Source organism: Carassius gibelio, chromosome B14 (genome assembly GCF_023724105.1).
Source record: "Carassius gibelio isolate Cgi1373 ecotype wild population from Czech Republic chromosome B14, carGib1.2-hapl.c, whole genome shotgun sequence".
NCBI lineage: Eukaryota > Metazoa > Chordata > Actinopteri > Cypriniformes > Cyprinidae > Carassius > Carassius gibelio.
The window spans coordinates 25,885,126-25,904,339 of record NC_068409.1 but is presented as its reverse complement, the minus strand read 5'-3'; the positions used below and the strand labels follow the sequence as shown (position 1 = coordinate 25,904,339).

General features: G+C 39.1%; 1 protein-coding gene across 9 annotated transcripts in view; it reads right to left on the bottom strand.

The window, feature by feature from the left end:
• diaph2 (diaphanous-related formin 2) overlaps window positions 1–19,214 on the bottom strand; it is a 382,480-nt gene that overhangs the window by 151,647 nt on the left and 211,619 nt on the right. For all 9 annotated transcript variants that reach the window (XM_052574739.1, XM_052574746.1, XM_052574744.1 and 6 more), the window contains 2 exons: window positions 10,694–10,792; window positions 6,020–6,114 (listed from right to left, as the gene is read on the bottom strand). In XM_052574739.1, coding sequence (XP_052430699.1) covers window positions 6,020–6,114; window positions 10,694–10,792 — 194 coding nt within the window. The remainder of the gene's footprint in view (window positions 1–6,019; window positions 6,115–10,693; window positions 10,793–19,214) is intronic.

The window sequence follows — 19,214 nt, the reverse complement described above, 5'->3', positions numbered from 1 at the left end:
GGAGAACGCAAACTTAAGATACTGCCTCCCTGGCAGCAGATGAGAAATCCTGTGTTTTGTTTCTCTAATTATCGTCTAAACTGATTACAGAGATGTAGCAATATCAAAAAAGTGCTGTAAAGGAACCTTCAGCCTTATCTTCACACATTTCATATGGGGTCAGCAGGGCGCAGCTGCCGAACTCAGTTGCGCGTGAAAGAAATTGGTGTGTATTAATATAAAACCATGATGCATAGGGAAGGGGATTTGCCTGGGTGGAAGATTTAAGGTTGTGGCCTCACTGGTGGCTTGAACAAAGCAGAGCGTGGCTGAACCTGGCTTCTTTTGGGTGAGAAGCAGGCGTTCTGAAAGACGTGAGCACAATGGCGGTGTGCGGACCTTGGTCTCTTTTGCACGTGCCCAGTCTCTTTCTTTTCTGTCTGTGTCACACATCTACAATGGGGCAGAGCTTCTTTGCCAGCACATCTGCCTTTTTTATGGCGACCTTTGCCTGGACCAGACACTATAATAAATGCTTTCTTATCTGATTGTTTTGCAGGCCCTTTGTTGTCAGTGGGATGACGGTTCTTTGCTTGCGTGATGACAAAATGTGGAATGACATCCACAAAGCAAGAAGAACTTAAAAAAAGAAAATAAATAAAAAATAAAAAAGAGAGAGGCTAAGCCTCATTCTTGTCAGAGATAGAAAGGAAGAAAGCAAGAAAGCAAGTGAGACAGAGCATCTGAAGGAGGCATTGAATTTTTCTCCAGACAATGGAAAGTAAGTGTTTGACTGCTTGGCTGTGCAGGGAAGCGTTAGATGAGAGGCTTCACACACCTACTTTATGGATGCTACACCCTGGCAAGCCTGCTGGGGTTTACAGATCTATGGGGGTACTGTATGTATAGTACGAAACACACTGAACCAATCAGCTCTAACAGAGATGAAGGTGATTGTTTAGAAACACTTGCTGCCCTCACAGAGAAATCTTTTACATTAAACGTCAAACTCAGAGGAATACAGCACTTTCTTCTTTGATGGCACCTACACTAGAGTTTATGCTGACTCACAGAATGCTTTTATTTTAATGGCAAATGTGTTTTGTGAGGATGTGGGGGAAGAATACATGGTTTTGTGAAAAGTGACACTGTTACAGTATGTAAACACAGGTCGAGAGCAAATATGATGTCATGAGGTGCTCTGATTTAAGTTTTTTTTCATTCTGATTTGATAAGCAGCAAAGAGGGCAGACAATTCTAATTTAAAGGAGAATTCAAGTAAATTGAATTCAAAGAAAATGTCAAATTTACCCAGTTAAATTTAAATGTCAAATGTCCCTTCCATAGGCACTGCATTAGAAACACCCTCATATTAGCTTTAATTTTTTTTTTTTTTTGCAATTTGATCCAAAGGTCATATTCTACAAAGTATTGTGTTATAAATATACTTAATAATAATAATAATAATAATAATAACCAAAAAAAAACTTTTGAGGATTTACAATGCTGATGACTGCTGAAAGGCATTATCACATTCTTGTAAAATTCGTCCATTCAAAAGAACATATATATATATATAGAGAGAGAGAGAGAGAGAGAGAGAAGAGAGAGAAGAGAGAGAGAGAGAGCGCGCGCGAGTAAGCATATTGTCATTCTATCATAAATGAGACCATGCTCATTTCACTCATGTGCGGTCAGTCTGAATCCTGAGTGTGACCACTGGGACATTTACACACTTCTGGCTGTCTTTCCTATTTTGAGACGTGACATTTCTTAGAGGCAGTATGAATGATGTCAAGGTAGAGCAGCAGTCACCATGTCCCTACCCTAGGAGGAAAAAAAAAGAAAAATACCTCTCTTTCTCTATCCATATTATTTGAGTGGTTTAGAGGCACGTCTGTCTGTGGCTGCGAGCTCACCCACAAGCCTCTGCCAACATCCCGTCGGCACGACTGAGGCATTACCGTCCTGCCAGAGAACCGCTAAAAAGCCTTTACCATTACCGTGCAAGGACATTAAACTGGACCTGTGCATTACCTCCCACTCAAGGATGAGGATCTCATGCCATGGTTATGTGAGTTCCAGGGATGAAGATAGGACGATGAAGGTGATAAATGTGAGGGGGCGTGTTTGGACGAGTGAGAGAGGGAGGGATAGAGAGAAAGAAGGATGAAACTGAGAATAGAGACAAGGGAAAGAGGTGTGCAGACCTGACAGATGAATCTCCTCTATAAAGCGCAGCTGAATGTGGGAAAAGGTCATCACTTTAGCTCTTCTGCTTCTGTAAAGAGCGACAGGGCTGTCACCTCAGTTCAGGCTTCCACACACCCAGCCCAAACCACCTGGCAATTAAAGGTCATCTCTGCTCCCAGTAACAACCAAGAAGGGCCAACGTGGACCAGGACATCTAAATATTCCTTATCTCCCTTACCTTTCTCCAGCTTTGAAAAAAAGAGCAAGGAGAAAAATACAGACTGAAAACAACCAAAATACCTCATCTAGATGGGGGGCAGGGGGTGGCAGATGAATTCCGGCAGTTGAACATAGCCCAAGCACTTCAGAAGCAAAAGCTAAAATGAAAGTCACAAATCCCCCTAGTGGTCTCTGAGATAAACGCCAAGCTGTCAGTTGTGAAGCAGAGTTGACTCTTTCAAATCCACCTAATTCACAGTGGTGAAAAAGCCACCAGTGGGTTCGAGGCAAAGGGTGGTCTAATGTAAATGAGATCAACTCTTTCACAGACAGCTGAGGTGTCTTTAGTTCAGGAAACACATGCCATTCGCAATTACCACGTTTTAGATGAACAAAAACCACTGAGACAGTCAGGGCGTGAAGAGCTTCCTGAAGGATCATCAATCTTGCCTGTAAGACAAAGGGCAGTGGGAGGGAGGGTGGGGCGGCAGGAGTTTTGCCAAGTTCTGTCCCAAAGCAGCTATTATGAGAGAGTCAAAGTGGAGCTTCTACTGGCCTGGTGAATGAAAGCAGACAGAGTATTGTACACGAAGCACTGCCTGGCATCAAAGACGTCTCTTTAATGAAGCCTTTCAGATGCACACAGTCATCTGTAAGCATGACGAATCTCTGAGCAAAGACAAACGTAGGACGTTTTTACAAATGCTATTCAGAAAATTCCCATGAATGTCTGGCCTTCGTAAAAACAGATTTATCTGTTTAGGGGTTTGGTGTGTTTCAGTCAAAAGTTTATACACACACAGGCACGCAGGCACGCACACACACACACACACACACACACACACACACACACACACACACACACAACACAAACACACACACACACAAACATACAAACACACACAATTCTGAGATTTGTCTTTAACAAAAACTAAATCCCTATTAAACTAATAATAATTATAATAATAATAATAAAAAGAATGAATAAATAATAATATTTTTATGACTCCAAATTATCTAAACAATAAACCTGCCTCTAAAATAAATAAATTAATCAAGTAATTGTTTCATTTTATTTTCTGAATTAAATTAAACAGTTACATAAAGAAATTAATAATACATTTATTGTACCTTAATATATATATATTTTTTAATTTTAAAACTCTATCAGGTAACACAACTGTAGCAGCCCTAAGATACTAAAATAAAACACATAATAATGATAATAATAATAAGAAGAATAATAATAAAAAATAATAAGAATAAGAATAAGAATAAGAATAAGAATAAGAATAAGAATAAGAATGATGGTGCAAATGTAGAATACAAAACAATAAAAATAGATGTAAACAGATATAAATAAATAAAATAGATAAAAACAGATGTGTGTGTGTGTGTGTGTGTGTGTCCACAATTATTTGCACCCAATTGTTGCAACGTCCTTTTCTCAAGACAACAGTTAGGAGTTTTCTCCTATAATGCCTGAAGAGTTTGGAGAACACCTGATGACATCACAGCCTATTCCTTCATGCAGAATCTATCCAGATACTTCAGAATACCAGCTCCATGTTGGTGCTTCTTCTCCTCAGTTCACCACACTCATTTTCTACAGGGTTCAGGTCAGGGAACTGAGACAGCCATGACAGAAACTTAATTTTGTGCTCAGTGACCCAGTTTTGTGTTGATTTTGATGTTTGTTTTGGATCATTGTCTTTATGGAAGATCCAGACATGGTCCATTTTAAGATATCTTACAGAGTCTGTCAGGTTTAGATTTTGGATTTATAGACTTTGGATCAAATTGCATATTACAAAATATTGATAATAATAATAATAATAATAATAATAATAATAATAATAATAATAATAATAATAATAATAATAATAATAATAAAATAGTTCACGATAATGTGAGGGTGTTTCTAAAGCAGCGTTTATGGAAGGGACATTTGATAGTTACATTTATCAGTAAATTATGAGTAAATTTGACATTTTCTTTGAACTCAATTAACTTGAATTTCTTTTTTAAATTAGAATTTTCTGCCCTGTTTGCCGCTACTCATCAAATCTGAATTTTTAAAACTTAATCAGAGCACCTCATGACATCATATTTGCTCTCAACCTGTGTTTACATACTGTAACAGTGTCACTTTCACAAAACCATGTATTCTTTCCCCACATCCTCACAAAGCACATTTGCCATTAAAATAAAAGCATTCTGTGAGTCAGCATAAACTCTAGTGTAGGTGCCATCAAAGAAGAAAGTGCTGTATTCCTCTGAGTTTGACGTTTAATGTAAAAGATTTCTCTGTGAGGGCAGCAAGTGTTTCTAAACAATCACCTTCATCTCTGTTAGAGCTGATTGATTCAGTGTGCTGCGTACTACTATGATTAAGGGTATCTGGTCTTTGTGTTTCTCATATTTATAATCTTGTAGAACAGGAAGTCATGTTGGACAATTTCAGGTTTAGAATCACCCTGGTGTCCTAAAAAATGTGTGAAAATATGAATAGGGATCTACTTCAAAGATATTTTACCTCTAAGAATTTCTAGAGGTACAGAACTGTCACAACTTTGTACATTTACAAAAAACAAAATAAAAATAAATAAATAAATAAATAAATAAATAAATAAATAAATAAATAAATAAATAAATAATAATAATAATAATAATAATGAAATGAGTACATGGTGTAAGTATTCAAACCCTTAACTCATTACTTAGCTGAAGCACTTTGACAGCCTCAAGTCTCTTTGGGTATGATACAACAAGCTTTGCACATCAGCATTTGGAAATTATCTGTCAGGTTGGATATTTTCAGGTTTCTCCAGAAATATTTGATTTGGTTCAAGACCAAATTCTGGCTTGGACACTCAAGGACATTAGCAGAGTTGTCTATAAGTCACCTTTGTTGTGTTTAGGTTCATTTCTTTTTGTACAGTTTCCTGTTGGAAGGTAAACCTGCTGCCCATTCTGTGGCTCTGAATGCTCTGGATTATATTTTTATCAAGGCATATTTTTATTTTATCTCAATATTTTGGTGCACTGAGCTTTTCTTTTTCTCAGACGTGTCACTCAGTCCCTGATGCTGAAAAACACCCCCACAGCATGAGGCTGCTACCAGCACACTTTACTTTTTGTATAGTACTCTACAGGTGATGAGCAGTGCCTGGTATCCTTCAAAAATTATGCTTGGAACTGAGGTTTATCAAACCAGAGAATCTAGTTTTTCGCAGTCTAAGGGTCCTTCAGGTGCTATTTTGCAAATTCCAAGTGGGTTTTTGTGTCTTCACTTTGATAAGATTGAGTCTGGCCAATCTGACATAAAACCCAGATCGATTATTTTCTGAACCCTTACCCAGATGTGTGACTTGACGTAAACATGTTTCTAAGTTCTACAGGCAGATCTTTAGACCTCAGGACTTGGTCTTTGCTCTGATATGCATTTTCAGCTGTTAGACCTTTTATTAAGATGTGTGTGTCATTCCAAATCATACCCATTCAATTTAATTTGCCACATGTTCTAGATCTACAAGGAATACGAATGTTCCTGAGCTAAAAAATAAATGTTTCAAGCGGGGGATCAAGCTGCATTATATGTGAAAGTGCCTATGCACACACAACTCACCTGGATTAGTGCTTCACTTAGCCTCTCCTCATCCACCTGCAGCACGATATCCCGAATCTCTTCATAAGGCAGCCGGAATGATCCCAGGAAAATTGCTGTTTGGTTGGGGGGCAGGGGGGTGAGGGAGGGAAAAAAAGTAGGAGTTATTTTCTGGCCCTGTAGTTTAGAGAGTTATAGTGTTCACCTCACTCAGAAATGACCATGGGACAACGTCAATACATTCTCAGGTGGATGGTAAAAACACTATTTGAGTGTTTGTTCCACTTTGGGCCAATTGGAAGTGAAAGAGAAACACAATTTTCTGGCAACAATAAAAGCAGCTAAAATAACCTCAGATTTGGGGCCCTATCACCAGATAATGACTGCACATCTTAAACTTTCACCCAGGTTGAAATGCAGAGAACCACAGGTGCAATTTACCCAACAGCTGAATTTGATAACCTCCATCGCTTCTAAAGGGAAGAATAGTCTGTAATTATAGCATATAGCTTATAGTGCATCAGTGGGGGACCGAACATAATTGTACATTCTTGTCTGAAGCAGTCACTGCATTGAGGTTAAAATTACCTTAACATTCATGTAGATTAAAACAGTCAAGAGTTTTCCAGTAGTGTCTGGAAACAATGCCGAGCAGAACCTGACTTTGTTCTGGGAAATTATCACAGTACAGAAAGGATTGAAGGGGTTGCCCTTGTTTTTTACCACCTACCTCTAAGCTATTTCAGCGAATGTTTGATGGGAATGCATGGCTGAGTGGATCTGCTGAAGATGATACGTGATAGTCTGTTCTCTGAAATAAGTATTTATTTGGTCAGATTCCTCTGGACTGCATCAGCCAATGAACGCAAAGGCCCTTGTGCTTCACCCCACCATCCAGCTCTCTGGTGTGCAGGTGAATGAGGTCCAACTTCTGATGAACAATGATTTAATAAACTCTCATTCCCACCAGCCGATTGACCGAGTCTCTGTGAAACTATGCTCTATTTTCTGCAATTCATTAGTCGGCCATCTGCGTGTGACAATATGCTGGTTTCTTCAGAGAAAGGAGAGTTCTGTGCTTTTTTTTTTTATTCTACTAGATGAAGGTAGAGCAGACCAGGCAGCATTTCAAAGCAGGGGGCTCATCTGGCAAAAACCGGACACAATGGCATAGGAAGAAATTCTTATTGTAGCTTCGGTGTGCCAAAACACACCACGAGGTTTTAAAACAAGCCTAACAACACAATACAGCCTGGCTATAGGGATATGCTAATGAAGCAGCCATCAGTAGCATTATGAGCCAATCATCAAGAGTACCGCATGCCAATAAACAAACAAATGGTTAATCACTGAATGTGGTGAGTTTAACAACCCCCAGTCAGAACTTATCATATTTGTTGCAAAAAAATAAATAAATAATTTAATTGGACGGCAAATGCTTTCGCCTCATCTGTTGATTCATTAGCATAATTTACACATTCACAGTGAGTGAATTATCCTGAGTTTTTCCTCGAACAAGTTTGTCCATGACAGATGCATCCCATAATTCATTTCCGTTCATATCCACTCGTACTCATCAGCCCGGGGATTTAGTCACATTTTTGCACTTTTTTTTTTTTTTTTTTTTTCAGCACAGCATACCTTGCAAGTCCGCCAAATTGCAAGCATTAAGCAAAGAGAGCACTTCTGCCCCATATATAAAAATGCTATCTATACTAAACCGCCTCCACACACAGGCAGAATTTATAGCAACTCTCATTTTGTTTTAAGTGCAGTCTGCTACATGCGTAAAAAAAAAAAAAAAAAAAAGAATGCTGATCGAGGGTTGATGTGATTCTTCTGGAGTTGGACCAAGGAAGGAAACAGAATGCTGGGATTGTTAAACATGCTAACGGACCTCAGAGCTATGCTGGGTATCTCTGTGTTAATAGAGGAGCATGACTTCTTGCCTGCTTTGCTCGGTTCCTCCTACGTGAACGACACTCGCGAGATTCACAGCCTCTTCGTCACATCTGGATTATTGTTTCAGCTGTGCAAAGAGCCACACCCGGGCCCCGGGTCCAGAGTAGCAGAACAAATATCCAGCTTCCCTTTACACTCACAGTGATGTGTGGGATCATGTGTGAGTCTGTGTAGGTTGCTCACAGGCCCCCAGGATCAAGGAACTCAACAAGTTTTCCTAGAATTTCATTGCCAGAAAATGAAAGTGTGGGCATTGTCCAGTCAGCCCACAGATTGTACTCTCAGCATGAGCGGAAGACAGCAACAGATACCTTGGGGTATGAGTAACTCTCTCTTGTCCTAGGAAACAGTTGCACAATTAAGTTAGGAATTAAGTTGCACAAGTACCTTGGGTCTTTTTTACAACCCTGGATCAACCCTGTCTTTGAGGCCCCAATAAAATAAAATAAAATAATAAATAAATAAATAAATAAATAAATAAATAAATAAATAAATAAATAAATAAATAAATAAATAAAAATAATAAAATAAATAAATAAATAAAATAAATAAAATAAATAAAATAGTTTGGCATTTAAGATTCTTTTACACAATCTCTTTCTGCTTTCCTCCTTTCTCGGTGAGAGATGACAGATTTGTGGCTGAAGTGAATGTGTAACAGCACTCCCACTCGTGTCCTAGCATTAGTTACTCCAAAGCCTGAAGTGATGTGTGTGCACAGTATGCGTGTGTGTTGCATCAAAGGCAGGGTAAAGAACTAGCAGAGATGAGAATGAGAGAATGAGAATGTGAAAGTGAGTGAATGAGTGAGTGAGTGAGTGAGTGCATCTTTTCTGTTAGGGCCATCTCCATCTGCTCCAGCTCTAATCATAGAAGAAAAGAAGAGAAGAAAAAAGAAAAACACACACAAACATGGCCTTGACATCATCTACCCTTGTTCCATGTTATATGAGCATGTTACATGATTCATGAAAATGCCACCCCTTTTGTAGCATTAGTATTGACTGACACAAGCATCTCTATTATTACTGCTCATGGTAAGTGTTAAGGATTTGAATACATTCTAACACTACATATTGCATTAGTTTTCAGTCAATAACTCATTCCAAGATATGAATGTTACAATACACTGTGCAGTTTTGTTAAAAAAAAAAAAAGTGTGCTAATACTGTTCTAAGCAATGGGACCCACAATGCTTTTATGATAAATATGAAACAATCAAACAAACAAATCCATGTATTAATTTATCCAAGCCATATCTAGGGACCAGAAATGAATGGGCCATTCAGCAACCCTGTATAAAACTCTAGTAATTGCATATGTCCTGGAAATCACCCAAGAATCATTATAGAGAGGTACAAGCACAAGTCTTGTCAGAAAGCACACACACATAGTTATATTTTTTTATTATCCATGTTAAAACAACATTTGGATAATGTGGCTTAGCAAAATGTTCTTCAACAGGAGCCGTGTAGCCAGACTTGGATCTTCATCTTACTCTATTCGCACATTTAAATTGCACTGATGTATTCAATTGGAATCCAAGTACTCTCCCGGCAAGGATGAAAACAAGCATGGGTAGGACATATACTCAGGTGGCTGGTTATTTTAGCATTTGCTATGAATATTTCATGAAGTGTGATATTGTATATCTAAGGTGTTCTCTTCTCCAAGACAAAGAAGCCAACATTTCCAACGAAGAATAAAATTGCATTCTCATGCTGCTTTCATCAATCAGAGTCCAAAGAGTCACAGGCATTGTTGAGAGCACAATGAATTCATGCACACACACATATAGCCTCTCCCTGAAGATTCAAGAGCGGGAGAAAAAGTGGCAGTGGAAGAGAGACAGAGTTACTAAATGACAGGAGGGTCTGGCAGGCTGATCAATACGGGCTACAAAACAAGATGTGTTCAAGTCCAAATAGTGACATCAGCAGGTAGTTTCTTTTGGTCCAATAGAGAGTCAAACTCAGTGCCACAGGGTAATGTTAAAGTAGAATTCTAAGAAATGGCCAAATTTAATTAAACTGATTTTGATAAATAAATGAATTGTGTTTTAAGCAAAAGAATTGTACTGACCATTGATTTTCATTTACATGTTGGGATAAGAATGAATGAATCAATTAAAACAATCAATTTCCTAGATGGAAGAACTCTTGGTTTGGGGGGGATGTTTTTTTTTTTTTTTTTTTTTCTGAGGTAAGGATGAGGCAGACATAAATAAAATGCTTTGTCCTTTTTCCCGTTATCCTCCTATGTGTTTACGATACAGCTGATATCAGAGGAATTGGGTAGAATCCATTGTCAAAAAACAGCACCCCCAAAACCTGTTGCAGGAAGAGCAAATACTGACGAATGCTGCTTGACAATTCAAGAGGATACGAGGAATTTCAAAGCTGACATGATATGTAGGAACAAGAAAACAAACAAACACAAGAGAGCAGAGGAAAAGTGTCAGTCAAAGCCTGACAACATTGCGGCTATAGATTCAGCAGCGATAACCGCTTTCAGTACAGAGAAAGTTGCTTAGATCCATCTTTTCCAGAATGGAGTAAAAAATACCTAGGACTTCTCTTAAAAATAAATAAATATATATATATATATATATATTCTAAAGACAATTCTTTGGAGACATATGTAACTTCTTTGGAAGGAAGAACAAAAAACAGATCTGGAGGCTCTTGGCTGGGTGTTAGGGGACACAGATGATATGGAATGCTGATAACTTACACAGATTCTGGGCTGTCTTGGCATCCAGAATTCGCAGCTCTTTTGCTTTTTTCTTGAATTGTGTCATCCTGTCATCTGTTTCTTCCACGTCCTTTTTCACTGAAAGCAAAAAGACAGAAGCAGAGGGTAGCATTAATTATCAATTATCCGTTTGGGGGGTGGGTGGCAAATTCATTTTTTGGTGGTGGTGGAGGGGCTTGGGGTAGACATTTGCAGATGCTAAAGGTTTAACAAATTCCAGACATCAAGCATAAACAGAATGACAGTACAAACTGTGATTACAGGAAGAAGAAACATACCACAGTTTTATGCTGTTATGTAAGGTGTACTGAGTGGCTCTTATCTCATTATACTGTTGCTAAGGTGCTATGGCTGGTTCCTATGTGCTTGGTTACTGGTACAAGGTAAAAACCCAATATTTCTGTGATCAGAGACGAATAATCGATTCGTTTCACACTACCTTCATGTCTTTTTTGTATTTTTTAAGTTGACTGCTGTCGACATTCACTGTGTGGCCAAAACAAATGAAAATTCTTCAGAATATAATTTGCGCTCCTCAAAAGAAAGTCAGTCACATGAGTTTGGAATGACACAAGGTAGAGTGAATGATAACAGAACTGCCAAAATAGATACTTCTTCTAAGTCATACGTTTGAGGAAAAGTGGGTGCCCGCCTAAGCGAACGTCGCTAGAAAAATAAAAACTACGAATTGTATCAGAAGAATGTATTGTATTATTTTGGATGTGGTCTTGTCATACGGCTAACCAAAATGAAAAGCATGACTCCTGAGCCTTGGACCACACTTTTTATGAGCTCCCGCTGTAGCAATAAAAATGACATATGTTCCTCTATATAAGGTAATTATACATATGGCACCTCGATAACAGATCCAGGGTGGAAAGCATAAGGACAGAGAAACGCTATATCATGGCAGATGTGTCACGATTAAACCAAGACACTGATGCATGTCAGACTTCCTTTTTATAGCATGACATATAAAAAAAAAATATAAAAAATCGAGGGAGGTAGGAGAAAAGGGAAAAGGAATAGAGAGAGAAAGGTGAGACAGAAAAACAGCAAAAGAAATAGACTAGAGACGACGTGCTAAAAAGACCATCGGTTTGTGACTGTGGCACCACTTGGTATAGGAGGGAGATTTTGTGGGCCAGCTATTGACAAACACAGGGCTTGCTCTGTCAACGGCTCAGAGCCATGGAGATAACTGTGTTATTGCTGTAATCCTGAGGAGCAGCCGGCACAGCAGCTCGGAACAGCCCCAAACCAAAGTTAATTCTGTATGTGTGTGACTACTATTCGAGGGACCGGCTCCCTTTGAGGTCTGCTTGAAGAGTGACACAATGTGTCAGCAAAATCCTCGGCCGAATCATTGTCACAGTCAGCTACCAACTAACTAAATTAGAGCGCAATCAAGGCCGTAGCTCTGGGACCCACCCGAGGGAACGAGAAAAAGAGAGAGAGAGATTCTGGTTAATACTCAGGTGAAAACAAAGACAGAAGAAGCCTACGGTTGGCAGATTGCTTGTGGGAGTAGGAGCACACCTCAGTGCTAATCATCACAACTCCACTATTTATTTAAGCCCAAGATGGAAGTCTCCCAGGAAATCGCTTACAAACAAACCTCTCCCAAGAAATCTGCATATGTGAAGGAGCTATCAAAGCAGGAGCATCTCCTAAGCAGGTGGATTTGCTGCTGGCTACAGGCCCTTTGCTGTTGTGTCAATAGCACTGTGGTACTGATGAATGCTGGTTTTGGACTGGAAGTGATGGTGACTCTACGGAGTCTGCTCAGTGAGTTGGATCTTCTGCAAGTTTGATTTATTTATTTATTTTGATGCTCAGGTGTGCTCAGGCCAAATGGATACCAAGTAATTAATTTGTGTGAGCATTTCTAACAGGTGATAGCTCTTGCTGTTCCAAAAAGTTATTAATTATATATCTCATTAAATCCAAAGTTCTGAATTGAAACTCTAGATGATGCAGTCCAATAGGTATAATTCAATTAATGATACATAATTGCATCATTATAACATGGCACAGCTTACTGGTTTTCTCCATATCGGTAGCCAGTGAGCTCACGGTACAACATACACATACTTAGCTATTGTTTGCTGTAGCAGTAGAAGCACACTTCAAAAACCCTTCATCTTGCCAAGCTCCACCTGTATAGATCTGCTACAGGGTGATCATGTATACTATGGGGGTTATTCCTATATGGTATATGCATAGAAACAGTATTTTTTACTTGCTCACTGCAGTATGTTGATGTATCGGCAGTAGCAAGTTTCGGTACATGTTCTGCCGCAGGAGCAGCGTAGCAGATCTATTCTGCCAGTACCAAACACATTAACATGTTCATTGTTGTACATTACCATGCCAATACATCCAAGAGTTGTCATGACAGAAATAAACCTCACAAGCTGATAACAGTGCTATGGATTTATAGTGTATTTTAGAAGCTGGAAGTTTTACTTTCACTTTTTTTATGACTTTTCTCTGCTTTCCTTACTTTTACGGTCTCTCAAATATGTCTCACAAACAATGACACAGTGAGTCCATTCCAGGGTTTTGCACCATTTGATAGATAGATAGATAAACAGATAGAATATTAGGAAACAGGGCTTCTGAAGGATCTTAATATTTTAGGGGAAGGGCTGCAGGTGAAGGAACAGCTTTCGGCCATATTGTGGAGCTCAAGATACCCCCACCACCCCCTTAGGCACATTGTCACTCCCTTCCACCAGCTGGCTCTCCCACCTGGGTAGCCCACGCTCTCAGCAGGATGTTCTCAACACATCCTCAGGCTCTTCAGCTGTTAGAGATCCGCAGCCCGCCAGGCCTGCGCCTCCTCAGTCGGAGCGGTGCTGGATAAATGAGAAACAGGCACAACTCAGCCCATCGCTACCATCCACTTACGGTGGAAAAGGGCAGTTTGGGAGGCTTTGTTTTTTGTCTGCAGCAGGCTTGCTGATTCAGTTACACTCTACCCTACGTGTTGATGTCAGAGGTTCTTATCTGCTGGCTTGCAACTCTTTGTAGTGTTACAGGAAGTGGGATCTTGCAGAACTGAATAATAATAATAACAAATAAGAATTTCTAATACAAAACATTAGTTTACGATGGGCTACATTTCCACCCACTGTCCATCACTGATGATGGGAACAGGACTTCTGCCCAAAAAAAAAAAATGCATGCAAGGAAAACAAGACACAAATTTGTAACAGCCAAATGAGCTAAGCCTCTTGATCTACCCCTCTAGAATATGCTTAGAGTATTGACACAAGCAAAAGACTCACAAAGCAGGACGTGTTCACCACCTCTCCAAGAGGCTAAAACTGCTCCTCCATTTGATGAGCTGTGATTTGTGTCAAAACTGTTTATTCAATAAAGCATTTGTGAGGCCAGCCACAAATATTGGATGAGAAGGCATGGCTTGCAAATCTCCAATCCAGTTCATCCCAAAACAATCTGACGGAGTTGAGGTCAGGACTAGTCCAATTCTTCCACACCAAACATATCCAACCATGCCTTTATGTTCATTTGTTTTTTTTTATGGGTCCTGTCTTTGATTCTATAGAAAAACAGTCCTTTAATTCTTTAAAATGCATAATTTTTATTCCACAGAAGAAATAAAATGATGCAAATGATGACACATTTAAATTTTTGGTTGTGCTTAGTAGCCAACAGTTTAAAGGATTAAAATACAATCATCACCACTGTTGAATGACAAAAAGAAACAAAGATCTACATTAAGTGCTTCCCTAAAACACCATAATGAAGTGTTAGAGAAATAAAGTTTTATTCAGATGTAGATAAAACCTTTTAGGTAGTTTTGTGTTAAATACAGTAACTAAATAAACTGGCCCCTCACAGCTTACAAGTTAACTTACAAGGAAACAGGCTGTGTATAGTGAAACAAATACAGATGGCTCGTTAAGATTTTATGGAGAACCACATTTATACAAAGAAATTAAAGTCAATTCAAGACACGTTGAATACATGGAGGACATAAATAACATGAATGAATACAAGAAAATGTAATAAATAATTGAATAAATGGGCCAGCTATTGACGAAGAAAAAAAAAGCCAGGTGGTTTTTGTTATAAACTGACCGTGAAGGACTGATTATGTTCGGGGTGTTTCGGCGCAATAAAAACAGCAGTATTTCAGAGTGATGCTTCAGTAATGCGATCCATTAGAAGGAAAACACAAAGTCGAGAGGTATTCGGGGGGAAGGTTGTTTTCAAAATGTTAGTAAAACATTAGCAGTACAAGATTGCTCCTGCCAACGTAATCACATACATGTGTGTTGAGTCCACAGACAATGTTATATGTAGGGATGAGAGAATAGCTCTTGGCGGCCATGAGAGGTGAAATGCAATAGCAATAATAGAACTTACGATAAGAAAAGCAATAAAAAAAACGGCAACAGAAAAACACACTCAAGTTCACACAAGCCCTTTCTGTGATTTTTGGACAGAGGGCATCCCATGGGAGCTCCTCATTTCCAAAGTTCTTCACATTTGGGCGTAGAGATTGTTTACTGGACTTGAATCCTTCTGCTGGGAGCTCTCCATGTGATATCTCCCCCCAGGCAGCCAAAGCCTTGAGCATTAGCAAGCTAAACACTACCACATGTTCACTTCCGGACCGAAATGATTCACCCAAGAGCAGTCACGGAGGCATAAAGCTCGAGATGGTGAGTGGAGGACTGAAAACACTGATGACAGGTCCTCTTAAAATGTGTTCAATGTCCCGGCAACGCATCAGACGAAGCAGACAATGTGGAGTCTGACTGTCCGCTGGGAAGAGCGTTGTCGGAACGCGCAATCTGTCTGGACTCATCTACCTCCGCAAAACTGACTGTCCAAACTTGAACAATGCCAATCAATATGAGACAGATTCTTTTCAGGAATTAAATCAGGCCTGGGTGAAAAATACTTCCACAATTAGAGTATGGTAAACAGGAAAGTTCAGTGGAAAACAAAGTTTCTGTCGTCATTACACACACTCTCATCTTGTCCCAAAAGTAGAAACACATATACACACTCACACAAAGTTTAAGAATAGTTTTTGAAAGTCAGTGAGAGAAATTAAATGAAAAAGGAAGGTAGAAAGTAAAGTAAATATACTGTACAAAGAGTATGTATGTAAAAGAAGAGAAAAGCAAGGACAATATAGTGATTTTCTTATTTCTCAAACACACAACTGAGGTTTAAAAACATTATTTTATTGGAAAATTACAGCTGTGACTATTTCTGCCAGTGACTTAGGTTAAAGAGAGGTCTCTTTCTCAACCCTGCAACCAATTTATTGCCTGGATATAAGCCGACCACAGCGTTCCCACCATCTAGCCTCTCAAATGCATGCTCACACTCTCAGAAAAAGAAATCCTTTAGGGACAAACCTGAAACTGGTTCTTTTTCTTTCATCCAAGTGAACCTGTATTGATCGGATAAGGCCAATCAATAAGGAAATAACGCACACAAATTGAATCGGAGCACGGCATAACGAGGATGTTTAATAAATGCTCTAAATCTGGGGTGGAGATTTTGCGGCGGAACAGGTGAGTGCATTTAGATGATGTGCTTTGGAAAATTACCGTCTGGAGCTTTTCATTTGTATCATTTGTGAAGTGATTCAAGTTGTTTTAACTCAAGTACCCGAGAGTTTGTTGATGTCAAAAGAGTCTGTGGGCCATAAATACAAGGGAAGCTTGTCTGAATGAGTATAATTCAACCTCTCTGAGAGATTTCTGATGTCAGGTTATTAGGAGGCATCTTTCCCATAACAACTTACCGTCGTGACCTTCACAGTGCTGGGGAGCTCAGTCAAAGCTGTCTAAGGTGAACAGCACCAAAAAACAGCTGGGGCAGAGGGCCGTGCTCTCCCATCCATGCAATTATCATCATCTTTAACCATAACAAGGGAAAAGGGGGAGGTTAGCACTAATGATAATTGTGATGGGATGGCAGGTAAAGCTTGATTCCTTCTAAGGACGATGTGATATGCCTGAGAGACTTTCAAAGCATGACCAGGTGCAAGGGTCGATAATACACTCCCGATTCTCACCCTGGGTTCTCCTGGTAGCCTGTGGAGACTAAGTGGAGAAGAGGCTAGAAAGGTCACAGCCTGACCCAATAACAACCGGCTCTCTAACAGTTTCATTATGAGTGAGAGACACACTGAGACTGAGAAACTAACAGCTGGACTTGGATAAGAGCTCAAGAGGATTGCCAAGCCCTATTCTCCTCCTCATGTCAGAAAACTTTTGTTTACGGTAACCTCTGTGGTTGTGGGAAACACAAAGTGAAGCAATCTGTGAGCAAATACACTCATATCATGAAGTATCCAATGGATTTAGCGCAAACGACAAAGCAATACTGTAACCTCCACTTAATTTCCGATAGTGTTTTTTTTTGTCGTGTTCGAAGCGGGACTTGCTCAAGCATGGCCTCTTTTATTGGTTTGGAGCTCACTTAGCACGCATATTCATACGGTAAGCTGGCAGAGCGGCACTAACAGCTTTCTCCTATATTATGACGATGCAGCGTGCGAAGCCGATAATAGGTTATCTCTCATATTAAATTCGCACAATCACATTTGTGTGAAATGAAAACAGGCATCTATGAAAGACGGAACACACTATGGATCGTACTGGCATTACGCCTTATCGGAAGGTCATTTGTGAGAATCCGTATCACCTGAATTTAACAAAGAGGAAGTGGCAAAATAATGAGCGAGGGAAATACATCATGTTTTAGAGACGGTCTCAGCTGTGTGAACATGAATGGCTTGTAGTTCTAAGCTGTGGTATTACAGTACCAAAACCCAACCATGTCTTTAATTTCTAGCTAGGCAGCTCAAGAGCACACAGAGTGTGGGAAGAGTCATTCCTCAGGGCTGTTAACTGGCCACAGAGGGGTTTACATCCATGCCCTCTGAAATCAGGCCCTCAGCCAATGAGCTACGAGAAAAAATGGTTGGTTTAAGGGCTGGTTTGACCAATTGCATTTAAACCCCCAAACTTTCATTCTGCACTGAAAACAGATCCCCGAGGCATATGGCCAAAAAAATGGTTCATTTCTAGTGTCTAGAAAGAATCTATTACCTAACAAAACAACAGTCTATCTTTGTGATAGTGGGGAGTTTTACTGCAAAAACTCCCACTGACCTTTCCCAGGGTGCATCTCTAAAGCAAATAAGAAACTATTAGTAACACTCTAGAATAAGGTTTATTTGTTAGCATTAATTAAATGGGATAGATATCATAATATATATTACAGCATTTAATGTTTATTCATACATACACTGTTCATTGTAAAGTAATTTACATTTATAATACATTGACTAATATTAATTTATACTAATTTGAAAATACACTGTTTACATTTTAAATTGAATATGCAAAGGGCAAAAAGGTTTGCTTATTTATTAAATGCATGTATTTATTTCAAATGTATTTTTGTATTATTTTTGTTGTAATTCTATGATAATTATAATAAAAATAATAATTATTATTATTATATTTATTTATCACTGATTTGTGCTACTAAATATTTGTACAGCAATGTTTTTTTCTTTTTCCAGGACTCTCTAATGAACAGAAATTTCAAAGCGAATACAGCATTTATTTGAAATGTAAATATTTTTAAGTATTTCACTTTTGCGCATCTTTGCTGAATAAAAGTATTTATTTATTTATATAAGTTAATGGCAGAGCTGAGATACTATCAGTGATACACTGCTGGGCACATGGCCTCTTATGACTCCCTGAGGTTGTGTGGCCATGTTTGCCTTCTCTGATGGAGATCTGTGGCCTTGAGACCAGTGTTGTAGTTGTTAGTCTGGCTGGGGAGGCTTTTAAAGGATCACTCTATCATTTGACGGGTGGGAGGTGGAATAAAAAACAAGAAATAATAATCTGTTGAGGATGGCTTTTTTCCACCTTATACTTTTTTTAATTACATATTTTTTAATTCAACATGTGGCTGGGTATTATTCTTTCTATCTTGAAGGTTAACCGATAAGTTGATCCAATTTGTTTGCCCTGGTGTGAAGAGGCCTTTGAAAATACTTTACGTGTTGTGTGTACAAATGTCAAAGTTTGCCTGGAGGATAACAATAAAAAAATAAAATAAAGTAGAATAAATAAAATGACTTCCCCTTCAAGGCAGCCTGGCATTACGCTTGTTAGTGCAAGACAGTATTATCTGTCAGAATCAAATCCACAGAAGGTATGAACAGTGTAATTGTAAGTCTCCACAATCCCACCGAAAGCAGTCGCCTCTGAAATTCATGCATTGCTGCTCTTCACAGACCTATGGATCCACTTGTCAAGCGTAAACATTTCCTGACAGGCACTGAATGCATGCATGTGGTTTCATAAGCTTTTCACAGTTCCCCCACGTCACTGTTTCTCAGTCAGCTTCAATACTACTGCAGTATAGAAAGACCCCAGTCTGCCTCTGTACTCATTTCACCTCATTGAGAGAAACCAGG